The sequence below is a fragment of the Dendropsophus ebraccatus genome, chromosome 11, assembly GCF_027789765.1.
Source record: "Dendropsophus ebraccatus isolate aDenEbr1 chromosome 11, aDenEbr1.pat, whole genome shotgun sequence".
NCBI classification, from domain to species: domain Eukaryota; kingdom Metazoa; phylum Chordata; class Amphibia; order Anura; family Hylidae; genus Dendropsophus; species Dendropsophus ebraccatus.
Window position 1 is genome coordinate 90042572 of NC_091464.1, and position 20003 is coordinate 90062574.

Sequence of the window (20003 nt, forward strand, 5' to 3'; positions counted from 1 at the left end):
TTCGGTGCCGGATGTGATGTAATAAGTGATTGTGGCTTCGGGTTCGGTGCTGGGTTCTTACCTCAATCTTTGATTTGATGCTGATGAATCTGAAGTAACTAAGGGGAAGATTGGAGATTTCATAAGTGGAAACAGGGTCCATCTTCTCAGCCGTTGGGGCCGGGATCTGAACGGCGAATCCATTCTCGCAGAGAACCAGCAGCGTGCTCTGCTCCTGTAACCAGAGAACAAAAAAACATAAAGGGCCCATAGACCGCAGAGATAGATGATCATTCTAGATAGTGAAACAAGCAGATCCAGAAGATCAGCGTTTGCTTATTGAGCCATATACATGGTTGTGGGGTCAGGGATGGTCACTGCATAGCTTGTGTGATCCTTCACTTACATCACTGTTGGCTTCACATCCCCTGGTTACAGAGCAGTGAGGATTTTTAGGGCTGCATGATCCCAGCGATCAGTCAAAGAACAAGTGATTGCTCAATTGTTCAGCATATACTAGCCCATATAAAGGGCCCCTGGATGCAGGTGATATATATATATTATATGATATACATCAGAATGGCCCCCAGCTCTGGCTTATGGCTTGGGGATTCTGTACCGTGAGAAAGAAGGAATCGTCTTATAATAAAATAATAGGAAAAGGTCATGGTTCACACTCGGCTCTCCATGCTACTTACATGTGAGGGTGGAGACCAGTGTAATTCCCTGACAGGTCCTGGAAGGCGTACAAATCCAATGGGTTCATAGGTGTCTCCTACGGCAAAAAAGAAGACGGTTCTGTCCACGCTCTGTAAGGAAGTCAGGAAGTAGAGATAATCATTATTATTCCCATTAAATATATTTCTAGTAGTAAAATCTGTGCCTTACCAGCAGCTTACATCCACACTGCATGGTCAGGAAAGATGGCAGCTGACACCCAGTAACCTACATGTCTTAGGGTACTATTACACGGAACGATAATCGGCCGAATCTTGCTGTCTTCTTCTCCCCGGGTCCCGCACGCTCCAGCTTCAGAGCAGCCTGTCCGAGCTGACAGGCCGCTCAGCCAATCACAGGCCGGGACTACCGCGGCCAGTGATTGGCTGAGCGGCCTGAAGCTGGAGCATGCGGGACCCGGGGAGAAGACCGCAAGAGGAGCCCTGCAGCCTGGACAGGTAATGTATAAAGTAAAAGCAAGGGCTGCAAGGACATCGGTAACGATGTCCCTGCAGCCCTTGTTAAACGATAATCGGGCTGTGTAATAGGCCAATCTAGCAGATTATTATCTCGTTTACAGTTATTATCGGGCCTTCATCGGCCCGTGTAAAAGTACCCTTATACTCCAGTCACATACAGAGCTGCATTTAGATTTTTGCCTCTGGACCAGGGGTGGAGAGCCTTGGCCCACCAGCTGTTGCAAAACTACAACTCCCATCATGCCTGGGCAGCCAAACCTTTAGCTAGAGAGCCAAGGTTCCCTACCCCTGCTCTAGACTGTTGGAGGATGCAGGACCTTCCATGTCACTGCTGCCCCCTGTTGGATCTCATGTCTATAAAGATCGAGCTCTGATGTGGTGCACTGTGGAGGATGTATCTTGTGATGTAAAAAAACACAAGAGCACTGTGCATTTTAGGGATATTCCCATCTCAATAGGTTATCTGCTGTTCTGTGAATAGTGGATAACTTCTGAAGATGGGAATGTCCCTTTAACAAACTGATCAGTGGGGTCTGAGCTCTGGACCCCCACTGATCCCGAGAGCAGGGACCCTGATTATCCTTGGAATGTATGGAGCACATTATTCGCTCTCTATGGGGGTCTTCTTAAAGGGGTACTCCGGCAAAAATCTTTTTCTTTCAAATCAACTGGTGTTTAGTTTTATATAGATTTGTAATTTACTTCTATTTAAAAATCTCCAGTCTTCCAGTACTTATCAGCTGTTGTATGTCCTGCAGGAAGTAGTGTATTCTTTCCAGTCCAGAGAGCAGGGGAGATTTTCAATGGACATTTGCTACTGCTCTGGACAGTTCCTGACATGGAGAGAGGTGGCAGCAGAGAGCACTACGTCATCCTGGAAAAAATACACCACTTCGTGCAGGACATACAGCAGCTGATAAGTACTGGAAGACTGGAGATTTCCAAACAGAAGTAAGTTACAAATCTATATAACTTTGATGAAGCATTTCAAACAGTGGCTATATCTTACCCCAGAGGCGAGGATCTCTCCATTGCGCTCATATGCTAAAGCAGTGACTGGAGCGCTGTGCGGCTTAAAGGCTTGTTTCAGGTTTACCGCAGCATCGTGGTTGCCACTCCGAGGTGCCATAAACCTCATGCCTGCGGCGTTATAAACCTCCAGGATACGGACAACCCCGTCTTCAAATCCCACTGCAAACAAGCCACCTTTTGGATTAACCTGCAGAACAGAGAGCAGATTGGATGACTGGAAGTCTGACGCTGTGCCTGATAGAAACAATATGGTGCGTTTACACAGACAGATTATCTGACAGATTATTGAAGCCAAAGCCAGGAACAGACTATCAACAGGAAAGAGGTTATAAAGGAAAGACTGAGATTTTTTCTCTTTTCAATTTCATTCCTTGCTTTGGCTTCAAAAATCTGTCAGATAAATCTCTCTGAACTTACTGTAAGTTCGCTCATCTTTAATGTTTAGTTTCTATAATAAGGTAATTTTTTGGTGGAATGAGTCCCGGAGACATTGACAGGGATGTAACAAGGTACTGACCATGCGAGGGGCCCATGTCAGCGCGGTGCCACCTTGTTTAAATTTCATGTCCACGAGGGGAACCTTCCCGACAAAGTCATAGATCCTCAGTGATCCTGTAATACAAAGTGCAGTGCATAAGGGAATACAATGACCTGACTGCACAGACTACAATGACTCACAGAGCTTCTATACAGTATGGTGGCTGAGAGGGCCCAACTTTACTCCAACTGGCAAAGGTGAACTACATGTGGACCACAAAGCTACACAGCACATGAAGCGGCTTTCCTCCCCTGTTACAGGAGCATTAAGGTGCTTATACACATTAGATCAATCTTGGCCAAACCTGCTTATTTTTGTAGGATCGGCCAACCTGCTAATGTACATACAGGTGTCCTAACTCTCTCATGATGACAGACCTTGGGGAAAGAAGGAGTGGGTAGCTGGATTTTAACATGTCCCAATCTTTCATTTACAAGGGATATAATCCACTGCTAAAGTAGTCTGGAGGAGACAGATGAGTCAGGAGGAGACAGAGGAATCTGGAGGTGACAGAGGCGTCTGGTAGAGACAGGTGTCTAGAGGTGACAGAGGTGTCTGGAGGTGACAGAGGATTGTGGAGGAAACAGAAGAGTCTGGAGGAGAAAGAGAAGTCTGGAACAGAGTGGTGTCTGAAGGTGACGGGGAGTCTGGAAGAAGAAGAGGTGTCTGGTGGGGACAGATGAGTCTGGAGGTGACAGAGAATTGTGGAGGAAACAGAAGAGTCTGGAGGAGAAAGAGAAGTCTGAAATATACAGGTGTCTGGAGGTGACAGAGGAGTCTGGAGGAGACAGAAGTAACTGGAGGTGACAGGGGAGTCTGGAGCAGACAAAGGTGACTGGAGGTGACAGGGAAGTCTGGAGGAGACAGAGGTGTTTGGAAGAAACAGATGCGTCTGGAGGAGACAGGTGTGTGGAGAAGGACAGAGGAGTCTGGAGGAGACAGAGGTGTCTGAGTACATCTTAGGGCCCTATTAAACCAACAGATTATCTGACAGATTTTTTTTAAGCCAAAGCCAGGAATGGATTTGAAAAGAGGAAAAATCTCAGTCTTTCCATTATTACCTGTTCCCTGTTTATAGTCAATTCCTGGCTTTGGCTCAAAAAAATCTGTCAGATAATCTGTTGGTGTAATAGGGCCCTTACACTGTTCCACCTATGAAGAAAAGCCGAGTCATGCGTGCTTGTGTATCAGCCCTGTGGCCCCCATTTGCCATGATTATTAGGGGTCCCAGAGGTCTCATAGTAACGACATTTACTTTAAAGGGAACCAATCACTTAAAGAACGGCTATAACGCTATGGGAATGTGCTGTAGCAGCACCCAGCACACTTCCCAAACCTGCTTCTACACCCCTCGTCCCTGGAGTGTACAGCCCGAAAACTTACTTTATAAAGTTGGCGCCCTGTATGTAAATTACCCCCAAGTAGTCACGGTCCCTGGGCGTTATTAGCATGCATAATTGTGGCGATGTCACCAAGAGGGGTGCTGTCCCTAACGTCAGCATGCCTACGTTCTTTCTGTGCCGCTCATGCGCAGTACAGCGGGTCCGGTCCGCGCCATACTGCGCAGGTGCAAAATAGCCTCAAACTCATTGCCAGACCTCCAGCAATGAGTTTGAGGCTTTCTGCACCTGCGCAGTATGGTGCGGACCGGACCCGCCGTACTGCGCATGAGTGGCACAGAAAGAACGTAGGCATGCTGACATTAGGGACAGCACGCCTCTCGGTGACTTCGCCACAATTTTGCAGGCTAATCATGCCCAGAGGGGCGTGATTACCGCTCCGGAACGCCCAGGGACCGTGACTACTTGCCGCGGCTCACCGCCCAGATGACTACTTGGGGGTAATTTACATACAGGACGCCAACTTTATAAAGTAAGTTTTCGGGCTGTACACTCCAGGGACGGGGGGGGGAGGAGCAGGTTTGGGAAGTGTGCTGGGTGCTGCTACCTAGACACCCTCAGTCCACTCATCAGTGTATTTTTAAATTTATATTTTGCACTAAGATATATACCCATCATTAATAAAGGTATTTTTATTATATACAATTTCTTTAGATCCTGGGTAAATTTAGAGTCTTATTAGTCCAGTTTTGAACTGGTTCTATGTGTAATCTGGGTGCTGCTACAGCACATTCCCATAGCGTTATAGCCGTTTTTTAAGTGATTGGTTCCCTCTAAATAATATCTGTCCTGACCTCTGACCTGAAGCCTTCGTGTGTGGCACCAGGAACTTACGGTCTAGGGATGTAGTGGCCATGAGATACGTTGATGGAGATGCGTCCAAAGCGTTGATCTTGCCAGAATGAAAGGAGAAGAGGCACTCGGGGTCTTGTGTCTACAGAAATAAGAATGACGGCCATTGTAATTCCAGAGCCGACCACTGTCCTGGCACCATACTGTCAGACTGTAGTGGTCTTCATCTGCTCTCTCCACCACTGTGGCTGTAGTCTGCCACTGACTGGTATACCCCATGCTGGCTGTTTCCAGGCTGTTTTCCCTATTACTATTTCAGCAATTACAAGTAGTAAAGAATAACTTACTATGTTGGAAAAAGATAGATCCAGCTTCCATATTCCTCCACTGGCGTCCTGAAAGTCAAAGGCAGGCAAAGAAAATGAGACAGCGGATACCAATGCTAACAGACACAGACGGCATGGACATGAGTATCGGCTTTCCTATGATGAGACAGATTGTTGCACGGCGCTCCCCACATGGCACTCTTTATCACAGTACCTTGCAAGGTAATACTATGTTGTAAAGGTGGAAGTGTGGCCCCTGTGTAGCCACCCAGGATGTATGTATGAGACAGAGACAGAGAATCATAGCTGTGTAGACATTAGGATTGTTGCCTTACAGCCTTGGGGTCCTGAATTTTAGAGGGGTACTCCAGGGGAAATCTTTTTTCTTTTTTTTTTTAAATCAACTGGTTTCAGAAAGTTACATAGATTTGTAGTTTACTTCTATTTAAAAATCTCCAGTCTTCCAGTACTTATCAGCTGCTGTATATCCTGTAGGAAGTGGTGTGTTCTTTCCAGTCTGACACCGTGCTCTCTGCTGCCACCTCTGTCCATGTCAGGAACTGTCCAGAACAGTAGCAAATCCTCATGGAAAACCTCTCCTGCTCTAGACAGTTACATGACTTGGACAGGGGTTGCAGCAGAGAGCGCTGTGTCAGACTGAAAACCCCACTTCCTGCAGGGCATACAGAAGCTGATAAGTATAGGAAGGCTTGAGATTTTAAAATAGAAGTAAATTACAAACCTATGTAACTTTGTGAAACCAGTTGAATAAAGAAAAAGATTTTCGCCTTTAATGCCAGCAGGTCCAGCGCCTGCATAGAGTTTACTTTGGTAGCCCAGCATCCCTATTAACACATAGCATGAATCTAGCCTACCTGAGCAAACCACATAGGCGAGTCTCCATCCATAGTCTTCACCATATACCGAAGGTTGACGTTCTTTCCAACCAGAAGTTCATTCATAGGTTCCATCTCCAAAAGACCAGAGTCATCCACAGAGTCTGCAGTGTCCACCGTCTCAAAATCCCAAACCTGAAGGAAAGAGACAGAAAACGGAAAAACAATTAGAAACTACTAATGTCTTTAACTCTAGTAGATATAGACAAGAAGGTGCACTTACCCTGACAAACCCATCAGTGCCAATGGTGATAAGTTCTCCTTCATCTAAGACAAACTGGTTAATAGGACCGCTATGACACGGTTTACGTCCTCTTCTGCATATCTCCACCTTGATGAGACCCCCTTCCCAGAGCAGCATGTCACCCCATTCTGACCCTGATATCACCTGCAATGAAAGGTGGATAAGAGTGGCCCCTTATCTGTGCCCATGGCGGCATCCAAAATTTTATTTTTATGTTTTTAATAAAGCCAAAGTTTTGGTATGTGTTCACATCTCTACCTTTCCATCTGGTAACTCCACATATCCTTCTATGTCTGTAAGGGCAGTTTTCCCAAATCTTCCCAGTTCTCCTTGCAGTTTTAAGCCTGTGAAAGTGCGAGCCATTTTCCAAAATCTAACAAGAAACAAGGTGGATACCAGTCATTATTGTAGCTATTCTATATGAGCTGTGCAGGTGCAATAAAAACAAGAACAATCCGTGCGACAATAGCATGACACACGGCAGCCAAAAGTCACCTGATGTGCCCTGTTCCACAGGTAGTAAGCTGCTCTTCGTTCTCCGGTGAGAAGGTGACTTGAAACACATCTTGGGAGAATGCTTTGGACCTCAGCATAATCTTTTCTTGCTTCCAGTCCCAGATAGTTAGCATATAATCGGGGCTGCTGCCCACACTGGCAAGAAGCGTTCCAGATGTATTGAAATCTATGAAGGCATAGGCTTCCTCTGTGCCACCTTTAGGAGAGAAACAAGAACACTGAACAAGAAGGATCAGATTGATAGATTGTTATGGTTAAAACTCATCTGGGGTCTAACCTCGGAGGATCCTGTAGGGTTTCAGCGATGGGTATTCATACAGGATGATGTTTGGCCTGTGTCCCTTTTCGGCTACTGCAAAATAGTTCCTGCTGGGATGGTCCTAAAGGGTTAACATGTCACAGGTCACGTTTGCCGACTTCTTATATAAGGTTGTTTTACAGTTAAAAAAAAAGAGCAAAACTCACTGCGACAGCTCCAATCCCCTGACCGCTGCTGCTCCTCAGGTATTGCTGCTCGTGAGTCTTAAGACCTAAGATTATGGCCACAGTACCGGCAACATAAAGTAAGGTCTGGTCATCCAGCAGGTGGAGGTTTGCCCGCTTAGTACAGTCATAGCCAAAAGAATGCCTGAGATATATTAAGGAACCAGCAACAAAATGATTTATTTATTTTACATGTACATGGAAATATCTGTCATTCTTAAATCTCAGCCTTCAGTCCGTGCCCATTGCGGTTCCTTCAAAGCGCTCACTGCAAATTTGTACATCGCTGCAGTTATCGCTAGTGAGCAAATCTAGAAGAACTTATCTGCAGGAAAAAGGATACAGAAGATGAAGGACGCCACTTGGGATCCCAGAATCAGGGGAGATGAATGGCTGGGAGCAAATACTCTCATAGTCATAGAAAAAGTCCTCTGGAATCTTCTCACTTTCTTCCATGTCTTCCTCATCACCTTCTTGTTTTTCTTGTTCTGCAAAAGAATATTATGTATCATGACACATAAATACACCTATGTGTGCAGGGTGCAGTGAAGGAGCTGAGGGTGATAGATAGTAGCTGGATGCTCAATGGTCTGAATCAGCTCTAATATCTCCATAGAGGTCAATGTACCTGAATCAGCAATCTCTGATATGTCCATAAAGTTGAATTGATGTAAATCAATTCTCTCTGATATCTCCTAGAGGTGAATGCACTTGAATCAGCTCTCTCTGATATCTCCATAGAGATGAATGGGTCTGAATTAGCTCTCTCTGATATCTCCATAGAGATGAATGGGTCTGAATTAGCTCTCTCTGATATCTCCATAGAGATGAATGGATGTGAATCAGCTCTCTCTGATATCACCCACAGAGATGAATGGATGTGAATCAGCTCTCTCTGATATCACCCACAGAGATGAATGGGTGTGAATCAGCTCTCTCTGATATCTCCATAGAGGTTAATGGATGTGAATCAGCTCTCTCTGATATCTCCATAGAGATGAATGGGTGTGAATCTGCTCTATCTGATATCTCCATAGAGATGAATGGATGTGAATCAGCTCTCTCTGATATCTCCATAGAGATGAATGGATGTGAATCAGCTCTCTCTGATATCTCCATAGAGCTTAATGGATATGAATCAACTCTCTCTGATATCTCCATAGAGATGAATGGATGTGAATCAGCTCTCTCTGATATCTCCATAGAGATGAATGGGTGTGAATCTGCTCTCTCTGATATCTCCATAGAGATGAATGGATATGAATCAGCTCTCTCTCTGAAATCTCCATAGAGATGAATAAGTCTGAATCAGCTCTCTCTGATATCTCCATAGAGATGAATGGGTCTGAATCAGCTCTCTCTGATATCTCCATAGAGATGAATGGGTCTGAATCAGCTCTCTCTGATATCTCCATAGAGATGAATGGGTCTGAATCTGCTCTCTCTGATATCACCCACAGAGGTGAATGGATGTGAATCAGTTCTCTCTTATATCTCCATAGAGGTGAATTGAGTAGCAGAGCACAGAGCTCAATACCACACGAGAGCCTGTCTTTGTAATTGGTACGGCAATCAGACCCCCGTCACCTTATTGTTGGTTAGAAAACCCCTTTAAGTTATAAGAAACACAAGCTCTGTACTAACCATTAATGGATGACTCTGCCGCAGGGGCATCTTGCTTCTTCTCCTCCTCCATAGTGGCAGCGCCCTCTGTAGGCTCATCCGAGGGGTTGCCTATAGCTACAGGAAAATACAGTAGCATGTAACAACCAATTACATACTATAGTACAGGGGCACTCAACTGGCGGACCGCAGCGGCCAGCTGTCCGGACCCCGGCAGCGGCGCTGCTCCCTGCACAGTAAGTATCTATGAGCGCTCGTAACAAGCGCTCATAGATACCGAGCGGCAGCGGCAGCAGCACTGACAGAGAGGAAGCCTTTGACTCCCTCCCTGTCAGTGACCTCTTACTGGCCGCAGCGGTCACAAGAGGCCGCGCTCCCCCTCTGGTGTCGGCGCCGAGTGACGTTTCTGCGCCGGCGGGGCGTGTGGCCTCTAGTGACCACTGCAGTGCGGCCACAGAAGGAAGAGAAGAGGACGCCCAGGACTTAGGTGAGTATAAGTGGTTTCTTTTTTTTATGCTATATGGGAGGGGAGGGGGGGGAGCGCACAGGGGGGCTATACACAGGGGAAGGAGCACAGGGGGGCTATATACAGGGGGAGAGAGCACAGGGGGGCTATATACAGGGGGAGAGAGCACAGGGGGGCTATATACAGGGGGAGAGAGCACAGGGGGGCTATATACAGGGGGAGAGAGCACAGGGGGGCTATATACAGGGGGAGAGAGCACAGAGGGGCTATATACAGGGGGAGAGAGCACAGGGGGGATATACACAGGGGGAGAGAGCACAGGGGGGCTATATACAGGGGGAGAGAGCACAAGGGGGCTATATACTGGGAGAGAGCACAAGGGGGCTATATACTGGGAGAGAGCACAAGGGGGCTATATACAGGGGGAGAGAGCACAGGGGAGCTATATACTACAGGGGGAGAGAACACAGGGGGGCTATATACTGGGAGAGAGCACAAGGGGGCTATATACAGGGGGAGAGAGCACAGGGGAGCTATATACTACAGGGGGAGAGAGCACAGGGGGCTATATACAGGGGGAGAGAGCACTGGGGAGCTATATACTACAGGGGGAGAGAGCACAGGGGGGCTATATACAGGGGGAGTGAGCACATGGGGGGCTATATACAGGGGAAGAGAGCACAGGGGGGGCTATATACAGGGGGAGAGAGCACAGGGGGGCTATATACAGGGGGAGAGAGCACAGGGGGACTATATACAGGGGGAGAGAGCACAGGGGGGGCTACATACTGGGAGAGAGCACAGGGGGGCTACATACTAGGAGAGAGCACAGGGGGGCTATATACTGGGAGAGAGAACAGGGGGAGGGAGCACAGGGGGGGCTATATACTGGGATAGAGCACAGGGGGGCTATATACAGGGGGAGAGAGCACAGGGAGGCTATATACTGGGAGAGAGTACAGGGGGGCTATATACTAGGAGAGAGCACAGGGGGGCTATATACTGGGAGAGAGCACGGGGGAGCTATATACTGGGAGAGAGCACAGGGGGGCTATATACTACAGGGGGGCTATATACTACTAAGGCAGTCACCCCCTGTGTACCTAATTTTAAAGGGCTGGTGAGAGAGAGAAAATGACAGTTTTCCCACTAATAAGCAGCAATTCTGTATGTAAATAGTTCAACATCGTTTGTGAAAAGTAACAAAACACGTTTCCTACTGATGTTCAGCTCGGACCTTCACCTGACAATAGACCCCGGTAAGTGGCCGCCCTCCACTAAAAGTTGTTGAGTACCCCTGCTGTAGTACAAGAGCGTGAAATATTTTACCGTGACTTTACCTTCTGTGGCCTCAGCTGAACTCATATCAGAGGTCCCGGCCTCCTGCTCTTTATCTCTGGAGTCTTCGGGTGGTGGGATCTCTCCTGATGGAGCCTCCTGATCCTTTGCGTCATGCTCCCCCTCTGCACCAACTTCTAGAGAGATATGATGACAAAAAGAAACCAATTTCTTGACTGATCTGCATGGACTCTGAGTAAAAGAGCTTTCCTGGGATGATAGTATGGTTGGTCTACCCTGGGAAAGGCGATCAATATCAGATCGGAAGATCTGCTCTCTGGCACCACCAAAAATCAGCTGATTGAAGGGGTCATGGTGCTCAAGTGTGCACTGCGGCTTCTTCATCACTTACCAAACAGGTATAGTGCCATACATATGGTGGTGGTTGTTCCTGGTATTGCAGCTTGTCTCTTTTACTCACATGAATAGCAATACACAGTACGGTAAGATGTAGTGTCTTGGAGCTAGATTTAGACCAGGAATGGGGAACCCTCGCCCTCCAGCTGTTGCAAATCTAAATTTTTTTCTACAATCTACAAAGTTTTGCAAGAGTTTGAGGGTAAGTGAGTAAGGAGACATCCCTCACTTACTTACTTATCCAAATCATTTGTCCACACCCTATAGGATCAATGCTGTCTACGCAAGTAAAGGAAATCCATTTGGAGGAGTGTTCCTTATATAAAGGATACATACCATCCAGCTTCTTGGCCTCCTCTTTCCCTCCTCCATCCTCTGTAGTATTGTCAGTCTCCATCCTTGTCTCAGGCTCTGCTCCTCCTTCCTCTGCTCCTTCACCTAAGTTATTACATTGTTCAAATGAATGTACATATGAATGGAAAGACCTTGCAATAAGAATATATTAGGATCCTCACCTTCCATATGCTCTGGAGGAGTGGGATCCCCACGGCCATCAGAGGTGTCCCCAGGGCTGGTGGTCACAGCTTCTTCTGTGGCTTTCTCTGCGGCAGCAGCTCCCTCCTCCTCAGCTCCTGATGATGGTTTATGACTGGGGTTTGGACTGTCTTGTGTGAGCTCTGTAACATTTCCAGCCTTCTCAGCTCCTGTTCCAGACAATGGTTCATTACTGGAACCAGGACCCTCCTGTGCAAGCTCCCTGTCATCTCCAGACTCCTCAGCTCCTGAAAGTGGTTCATCTTTAGGGTTCAGACCCCCCTGTGTGAGCCCCTTGACGTCTCCAGCCTCCTTAGCTCCTGAAAGTGATTCATCTTTAGGGTTCAGACCCTCCCATGTGTGCTCTGTGATGTGTCCAGCCTCCTCAGCCCCTGATGCTGGCAATGGTTCGTCAGTGGGTCCTAGACCCTCCTGTGTGAGCTCCTTGATGTCTCCAGCCTCCTCAGCTTCTGAGAATGGTTCATCAGTGGGTCCTGGACCCTCCTGTGTGAGCTCCTTGACGTCTCCAGTCTCCTCAGCTTCTGGCAGTGGTTGTTGCTTGGATTCCAGGCCCTCCCGTCCCTCCTCTGTGATGTCTCCAGCCTCCTCAGCTCCTGAGAGTGGTTCATTTTTGGGGCCTAGACCCTCCTGTTCCTGCTCTGTGATGTCTCCAGCCTCCTCCTTAGCTTCTCCTCCACCACCAGTGGTTACATGTTCAGCTCTGGGTGAGGTGAGGGGGATCTCATCCTTTCCTGTATGAAGTTGCTCTTCACTAGAGATCTGCTCACTGGGGGGTTCAGGTGATATGTGGGGGTCATCTGCACTAGAAGTTGTATCCAGTGTGGAGGCTTCTGCTCCATATTTCTCTTCTACACGTACAGACGACATCTTCATGTTTTCATGTTCTACATTCTCCAAATGTCCAGAGTCACCTGGGGGAATAGAGAGACCACGAGATCCATAATCCATCGTCCTGTACCCCAAGTATCATTATCCTGCACCCCAAGTGTCAAAGTGTGTCTCTATGCTGTACCCCAACTGTCTGTGTGTCACTATCCTGAACCCCAAGTGTCAGTGAGTAATTATCCTGAACCCCAAGTGTCAGTTTGTCGCTATCCTGTACCCCAAGTGTCATTATCCTGTACCCCAATTGTCAACATATCACTATCCAGTACCCCAATTGTCAACATATCACTATCCAGTACCCCAAGTGTCACTATCCTGTACCCCAAATGTCATTATCCTGTACCCCAATTGTCAACATATCACTATCCAGTACCCCGTGTCAGCATGTTATTATCCTGTACCCCAAGTGTCAGTATGTCACTATCCTGTACCCCGTGTCAGCGTGTTATTATCCTGTACCCCAAGTGTCAGTGTGTCACTATCCTGTACCCCAAGTGTCACTATCCTGTACCCCAAGTATCACTATCCTGTACCCCAAGTGTCATTATCCTGTACCCCAAGTGTCATTATCCTGTACCCCAAGTGTCAGTGTGTCACTATCCTTTACCCCATGTTGTATAGGATCAGTGCTGCACACCTCTGCCTTAAATTTTAAAGCCGGTGCTCAGTGGTAACTGGGTTCTTCAACCATAAGTCTTGTATAGGAGAAAACCACGGCACTCGATGTTGCAGGAATAAGTGAGGTTTTTTTTATTTAGTAAATAGATACAAGGTATTTACTCCGACCGTACATAAGAAATGCAAGAGATGAGACCAAATAACATATGGTGCGACGTTTCGGTCCGCTATGGACCTTCCTCAGGCAATGGGGTCTCTCATGAGCTGTATGCAGGGAGAAGGGTCGGTGGAGTGTTTCGACCCTTCTCCCTGCATACGGCTAATGAGAGACCCCATTGCCTGAGGAAGGTCCATAGCGGACCGAAACGTCGCACCATATGTTATTTGGTCTCATCTCTTGCATTTCTTATGCAAGGTCGGAGTAAATACCTTGTATCTATTTACTAAATAAAAAAACCCTCACTTATTCCTGCAACATCGAGTGCCGTGGTTTTCTCCTATCCTTTACCCCATGTCATTATCCTGTACCCCAAGTGTCACTATCCTGTACCCCAAGTATCACTATTCTGTACCCCAAGTGTCATTATTCTGTACTCCGAGTGTCAGCGTGTCACTATCCTGTACCCCAAGTGTCATTATCCTGTACCCCAAGTGTCAGTGTGTCATTATCCAGTACATATAAAATGGAGATTAGAGCAGAAGTCAGGAGGAGGGAAGAGCACATACAAATAAAGAATACATTTGTTAACCCTTTATAACAGCGTCTGCCGTCCATCTCCTGCCCTCCGTCCCCTGGATGTTCTTTGTCTCTAGTCCCTTCACATTTCCAGTGACAATACCCTGATCCGCCATCCTCAGTCCTGCGCTCTGATCTTCTATGGCCGGGTATATCTGCTCGCTCCCTGGCTCTGTCTGTCCGTCCTGTTCTTCAGCGGTGTCCATACCTGGGAATATCATAAACACACAGATAGATATACATACACGCTTCAGGTATATACTCCACACCATGTCAGGACTGGAAGAAACAGAATGCAATTCCAAGAACCATAACCTATAAAGTCGTGTGACATCTACTGTGACCTATCATCTGTCCAGAGCCGGCGGTCACTAAGCATCTGTACACCGGGGGGCGCTCTCCTATGGATTCTCGGATCCTATTTGGCCCCAATGATGACTGTAGATGACAATGGCCGCCTACGGTCGTCTTTAGGGTACGGACACATAAAGGCGCAGAGAGGAGGATGTGTGCGGCCGACTCTGAATACGCATTATTAACCCCTTCATAACATTTTCGGGCATGTACACCATAGTGAGGTACATGAGTATTACACTATACTGCTGTACTAGTAGGGGGCAATGAAAAGTTGGATAATGGTATTAGTATTTAAAGGGACACGACAAGTCATTGCTTTAACCTGGACGTCCAGAAAGACGCAATTTGTCAGTGTTGCCAAAACATATATCACAGAAAAGATATATATATATATATATATATATATATATATATATATATATATATATATATACACATAACATACAATGTACATATATACAGACCTGCCCCCTCTGCTTCCTCCATGTCCGCCATCTTTGTTGCTCACGGTTGCTAGGATATCAGGTACCGGCGTCTCCGAATCACCCTGGTAACATCACCACGTGATCAAGGGCGGTGCAGTCCTCCTAACCACGCCCCCGTCTTGCTCACATTGGACGGCTAATTAATCGGCGGGGCGGTACTTTCACTAGCGTCATTATTGCACTTATAGGACACTGCCGCTAGATGCCGCTGTGGAAATATCGCGTTGCTAGAATGTCTGGTAGGGGAGAAACTACACTTCCCGGCATTCCTAGCGAGTGTCGCACAGTTTCCAGCATTCTCGGGGAGCGCCTGCGCAGTGTAGCCGTGTCCGGGTTGCTTCATATCACACGTGAGTATTAGAGGTCGGGGGATACACTGTATATATAATGGGATATAGGGCTGGTGGATGATGGTGGTGGTAGTAGTAGTAGTAGTAGGGTAGTCACCTACACTGGGAGGGGGTCATCACTGGAGGCAGATAGGAGTTTACCATGACTGTACAATCATTATATACAGGAAACCTTGTACAGCTTTCTGATACACTCAGGGTTGTGCTTCCACCCTGTATCTCTGCTTGCTGTCAGCGAATGGGAATACCAGAGATCTGTGGCCTGTCACAGCTGAGGGTTCGTTACAGTTGGATCCATTCTATACAGTGCAGAGTCCTGATACATTGTAACAAACCCTCAGAGTTCATGTGGATCTTGTTCTAGCCCTCTGACTTTTAAAGAACTACAACTCCTAGCATGCCCTGGCAGCTAAATGACCAGCTGGTGCAGAACTACGACCCCCATCATTCCATTCTGTAACCAGCAGAAAGGTAGCGTCTGACTCTCCAGCTGGTGCAGAACTACAACCCCCATCAGAGGCTGTTGGGGCATGATGGGAGTTGTAGTTTTGCCACAGATGATGTCATGTGGGGGGCGGTGCTATTCACTGACACTGTATGGGGGGGGTCACCAGTCAGGACCTGATTTATGGGGGCATCCTGCTTGTAGGAGACATTCCTGGGGGAGGGGCGGTGGGATCACATGGCAGCTGGGGAGGGGGTTATTAGGGGGCCCCGGGGTGTGCACCTCCTCATACAGGTCTGTGGGGCGCGCGCACAGTGCAACTTCCTATATGAATGCAGTGAATCCATCATAAGCCTCTCTTGTCCTGACTGTTACAGTGCAGCAAACCCTCAGCTGTGAGAATTCTCAGGTCAGAGCCAAACTAGTGGAGCAGAAACACAAAATCTATTAAAGTTGCAGAACTGTAAGCGTGAGGCGGTCCTGGTCATGTAATGTGATGGTACCTGCAGAGCTGTCATTCCTATATAGTGCGGTGTTGTCAATAGTGCTCTCATATAGGTGAAGTTACCTCTCCTCACCACTAGGGCCATTGTATTAGCTGGGAGCAGTTACATAAGTGTGGTGTCTGGGCATGTGATCATGTGTCACTAGTGCAGTTACCTCTCCTCATCACTAGGGCCATTGTATTAGCTGAGAGCAGTTACATAAGTGTGGTGTCTGGTCATGTGATACTAGTGCAGTTACCTCTCCTCACCACTAGGGCCATTGTATTAGCTGGGAGCAGTTACATAAGTGTGGTGTCTGGTCATGTGATCATGTGTCACTAGTGCAGTTACCTCTCCCTACCACTAGAGCCATTGTATTAGCTGGGAGCAGTTACATAAGTGTGGCATGGCCCTGGATGAGGAGCCTGGTCATGTGATGTGACAGTCATCACCTGCAGAGCTGTCATTGGTGCACTTACCACAAAGGCCATTGTATTAGATGGGAGCAGTTACATAAGTGTGGTGTCTGGTCATGTGATCATGTGTGATTGGTGCAGTTATCTCTTCTCACCACTAGGGCCCTCCTATATTGTATACATTGTTATAGCAGAATATTGATGTTGCGTTGCTTTCTCCTCAGTCGTCCTCCGCACAGATCCATCATGTCTTCTCTTGCCGCTGCGAGCTGTGATTCGTCCTCTGCGAGCTCAGAGCCCCAGGAGAAGAAGCCCTTGAAGCCGTGCTGTGCCTGCCCCGAGACCAAGAAAGTGCGGGACGCCTGGTGAGTGAGTGGTGGGCTACGAAGTGACGTGTGAACCGTAAATACATCACCATAAGAGAGATGCTGTGACAGCGGGGTCCGACCACAGCGCCCGTCACTAAAACTGGAGGGTTCATCAGATTTTATGGACTGATACGAGCCAGCATGGCCTAACCATTAGTGGGGGTCCAGCTGACAGTCCCCCACCCTTACTACTCTTATATATGATGTGCTATAATAGTACAGCATTAAAAGTATTCTGTGGAATTAGAAAAACAGCTGCTTTCTCCCTGACACAGCGCCACCCCTGCCCTAAGGTTGGAATGGGTATGGCAACTGAGCTCCATCAAAGTGAATGGAGCAGAGTTGTAATACCACACACAACCTGAGGACAGGGGTGGTGCTGTTATTAGACATAATCAGCCATGTTCTTCTAATCCTGGATATCCCCCCCCCCTCCCCCCATAACTACTTGTAAGAAGGGATCCCTAAAAATCATCTGTGATCTGAGGAGATCCAATGTCTGTAAATGTCTGATTTCCCGGCTGCCCCTGCTGGAGAAATAAGGAATTACACAGGGCCTATTCATACCAAGGGGCTGTCTCTATAATGCAGAACAGGTTGGGTCCTCTATAGGTTGTATACATGTTTTCCCAGGCTGCATCCAACTTCTCCAGCCCCCGGTAACCAAACGCCTCATCTCTAGATCCTGGTTATCCAAGTTAATAAAAAAAACACCACCACACTTGTCCTCAGGTTGTATGAGGTATTACAGCTCCATTCATCTAAATAACACTGAGCTGTAATACCACACACACAGGACAGGGTGGCGCTGCTCTTCCTAATCCTGGATTAACCCTTTAATGCAGAACTCCCGATAGGATTGCTGACAATGGACACCCCCCCCTTTAACACTAAGGATCCTATTAGATCAGGGATGGGGAACCTTCGGCCCTCCAGCTGTTGCAAAACTACAATTCCCATCATGCCTGGACAGCTAAAGCGTCGGCTGCCCAGGTATGATGGGAATTGTAGTTTAGCAACAGCTGGAGGGCCGAAGGTTCCCCATCCCTGATTTAGAAGAACAATACAGGGCCCAGGGGTTTACCAAGCTGAGCTGTCACTCATTTAACTGATCTAAAGTCCCGCCCATGAGGAGCTGAAAGTAATAGCACAGCAGGGAGGAAGCTCGGTCACTGCTGCCACCTTTGCTCTATGGTAAGTACTGCAGGGTCATAACGATGATCGATTTGGTTTTTTCCCCCGCAGCATCATCGAGAAGGGAGAAGAGCACTGCCAGGAGCTGATAGAGGCCCACAAGGAGTGCATGAGGGCCCTCGGCTTCAAGGTGTGACCACTCCTGGGGGCGTCTGAAGTGTTTCGTAAGTATCACTGATCACAGCCTAAAGCAGGGATGGGGAACCTCCAGCTGTTGAAAAACTACAATTCCCATGGGCCACCAGGCATGATGGGAATAGATTTGCAACAGCTGTAGGCCTGAAGGTTTCCCATCCCTGCTCTAAAGGGTCATTACACATGTTGAACTCTAGGAGCAGTATATACTTACAATAAAATAGACCAATGATCCCCAACCTGTGGCTCTTAAAGGGGCACTCCAGTAAAGATCTTTTTCTTTCTAATCAGAAAGTTATATAGACTTGTAATTTACTTCTATTTAAAAATCTCCAGTCTTCCAGTACTTATCAACTGCTGTATGTCCTGCAGGAAGTGGTGTATTCTCCCCAGTCTGACACAGTGCTCTCTGCTGCCACCTCTGTCCGTGTCAGGAACTGGCCAGAGCAGCAAATCTCCTTAGAAAACCTCTAGAAAGAATACACCACTTCCTGCAGGACATACAGCAGCTGATAAGTACTGGAAGACTGGAGATTTTTTTTTTTTTTTTTTACAGAAGTAAATTACAGATCTGTATAACTTTCTGACACCAGTTTATTTGAAAGAAAAAGATTTTCACCAGTGTCCCCCTTTAGGCTATGTTCACACCACGTAAAACTACGACCGTAGTTTTGCGGTGTGTGACATAGCTTTATGTTGAATTGGATCCCGGCCAGAGCTTAAGCACATCGTATACGCTCCGGCCAGGAGCCCATGCGGCGCTGGAACAAAACTGACAGGTCAGTTTTCTGCGGCCGGAATTCAGTGAATTCCGGCCGTAGAAAGACCTGTCATGGCACACAGTGAAGCGAGCGGCTCCGGCCACTCGCTTCACTGTGCGCTATGGTAAGCGCTGATGCGCCTGCATCAGAGCTCCGCTCCCGGACGGATCATCCAGCCGGTACTTAAGTACCGGCCGCGATGATCCAGGCACAGACCGGCCGTTTTGTGACCCGGCCGGGGTCACGGAACGGCTGGTCTGATACGCCGTGTGAACATAGCCTTAAGCTGTTGCAAAACTACAACTCCAAGCTTTGGCTGTCAGGGCATGCTGGGACTTGTGGTATTGCAGCAGCTTGGTTGGAGATCACTGCTATAACCCCTTAGTGACTTTCCTTCCTCTTTCAGGGTGTGCTGTGTGTGTGCTGCGTGGAGACGTTAACTTATTTCTTGTTGTGAGAAGATCAGCTGGAGCCCAAACCAGGGAGATCAATGGAGATTTTGGTTACAACTTTCTGATTTTCCTGAAAATCTTATCTAAAGTTTATTTTTGATTTCTAAATAAAATGCTCTAAAAAAAATCCTGCATTTTTGTCATAGGGTCGGGAAATGGAATTCTTTTTTCCTTCCCCCTGCTATACTTCTAGTACAGGGATAAGGAACCTTCGGCGCTCCAGCTGTTGCAAAACTACAATTCCCATCATCCCTGGGCAGACAAAGCTTCGGCCGTCCAGACCTGGTGGGAATTGTAGTGTTGCAGCAGCTGGAGAGTGGAAGGTTCCCTACCCTGGTCTAGTACTAGAACACAGGTGTCAAACCTGCTACCTTCTGCTGATTAATAAACTACAACTCCCATCATGTATTTGGCTGTCCGGACCTGCAGCTGCAGGGGCCAAATGACTGATACGTTGTAGCAAACACTCAGATGTAAGGCTTGGAATCTGATTGGCTTCTTTTAATACAGAGATGAATCTGTGAGATCCCTCTCTCTGCCCCGCACCCCAATGACCAGACAGCAGGAAAAATATC

General features: G+C 47.5%; 2 protein-coding genes across 4 annotated transcripts in view; one reads left to right on the forward strand and one right to left on the reverse strand.

Annotated features, from left to right (window-relative positions):
- The window catches only part of CFAP44 (cilia and flagella associated protein 44), a 37638-nt gene extending 22289 nt beyond the window's left edge, over nucleotides 1-15349 (reverse strand). Inside the window, exons 1-19 of one of the 3 annotated variants that reach the window (XM_069944549.1) lie at nucleotides 14802-15346; nucleotides 14084-14188; nucleotides 11702-12652; nucleotides 11523-11624; nucleotides 10832-10966; nucleotides 9047-9142; nucleotides 7746-7890; nucleotides 7385-7547; nucleotides 7197-7299; nucleotides 6899-7115; nucleotides 6662-6776; nucleotides 6383-6547; nucleotides 6139-6294; nucleotides 5285-5332; nucleotides 4980-5079; nucleotides 2725-2819; nucleotides 2185-2394; nucleotides 678-788; nucleotides 62-214 (exon numbers count right to left, since the gene is read on the reverse strand). In XM_069944549.1, the coding sequence (XP_069800650.1) occupies nucleotides 62-214; nucleotides 678-788; nucleotides 2185-2394; nucleotides 2725-2819; nucleotides 4980-5079; nucleotides 5285-5332; nucleotides 6139-6294; nucleotides 6383-6547; nucleotides 6662-6776; nucleotides 6899-7115; nucleotides 7197-7299; nucleotides 7385-7547; nucleotides 7746-7890; nucleotides 9047-9142; nucleotides 10832-10966; nucleotides 11523-11624; nucleotides 11702-12652; nucleotides 14084-14188; nucleotides 14802-14832 (3201 nt within the window). In that variant the 5' untranslated portion in view covers nucleotides 14833-15346. The other 2 variants (XM_069944551.1, XM_069944550.1) reach the window with 2 other exon arrangements.
- COX17 (cytochrome c oxidase copper chaperone COX17) lies at nucleotides 15067-19546 on the forward strand. Its single transcript, XM_069944553.1, has 4 exons — nucleotides 15067-15172; nucleotides 16743-16883; nucleotides 18132-18244; nucleotides 19383-19546. Exons 2-3 carry the CDS (start codon nucleotides 16765-16767, stop codon nucleotides 18214-18216), a joined length of 204 nt encoding a protein of 67 aa, XP_069800654.1. The 5' UTR covers nucleotides 15067-15172; nucleotides 16743-16764; the 3' UTR covers nucleotides 18217-18244; nucleotides 19383-19546.
- The last annotated feature ends 457 nt before the right edge of the window (nucleotides 19547-20003 follow it).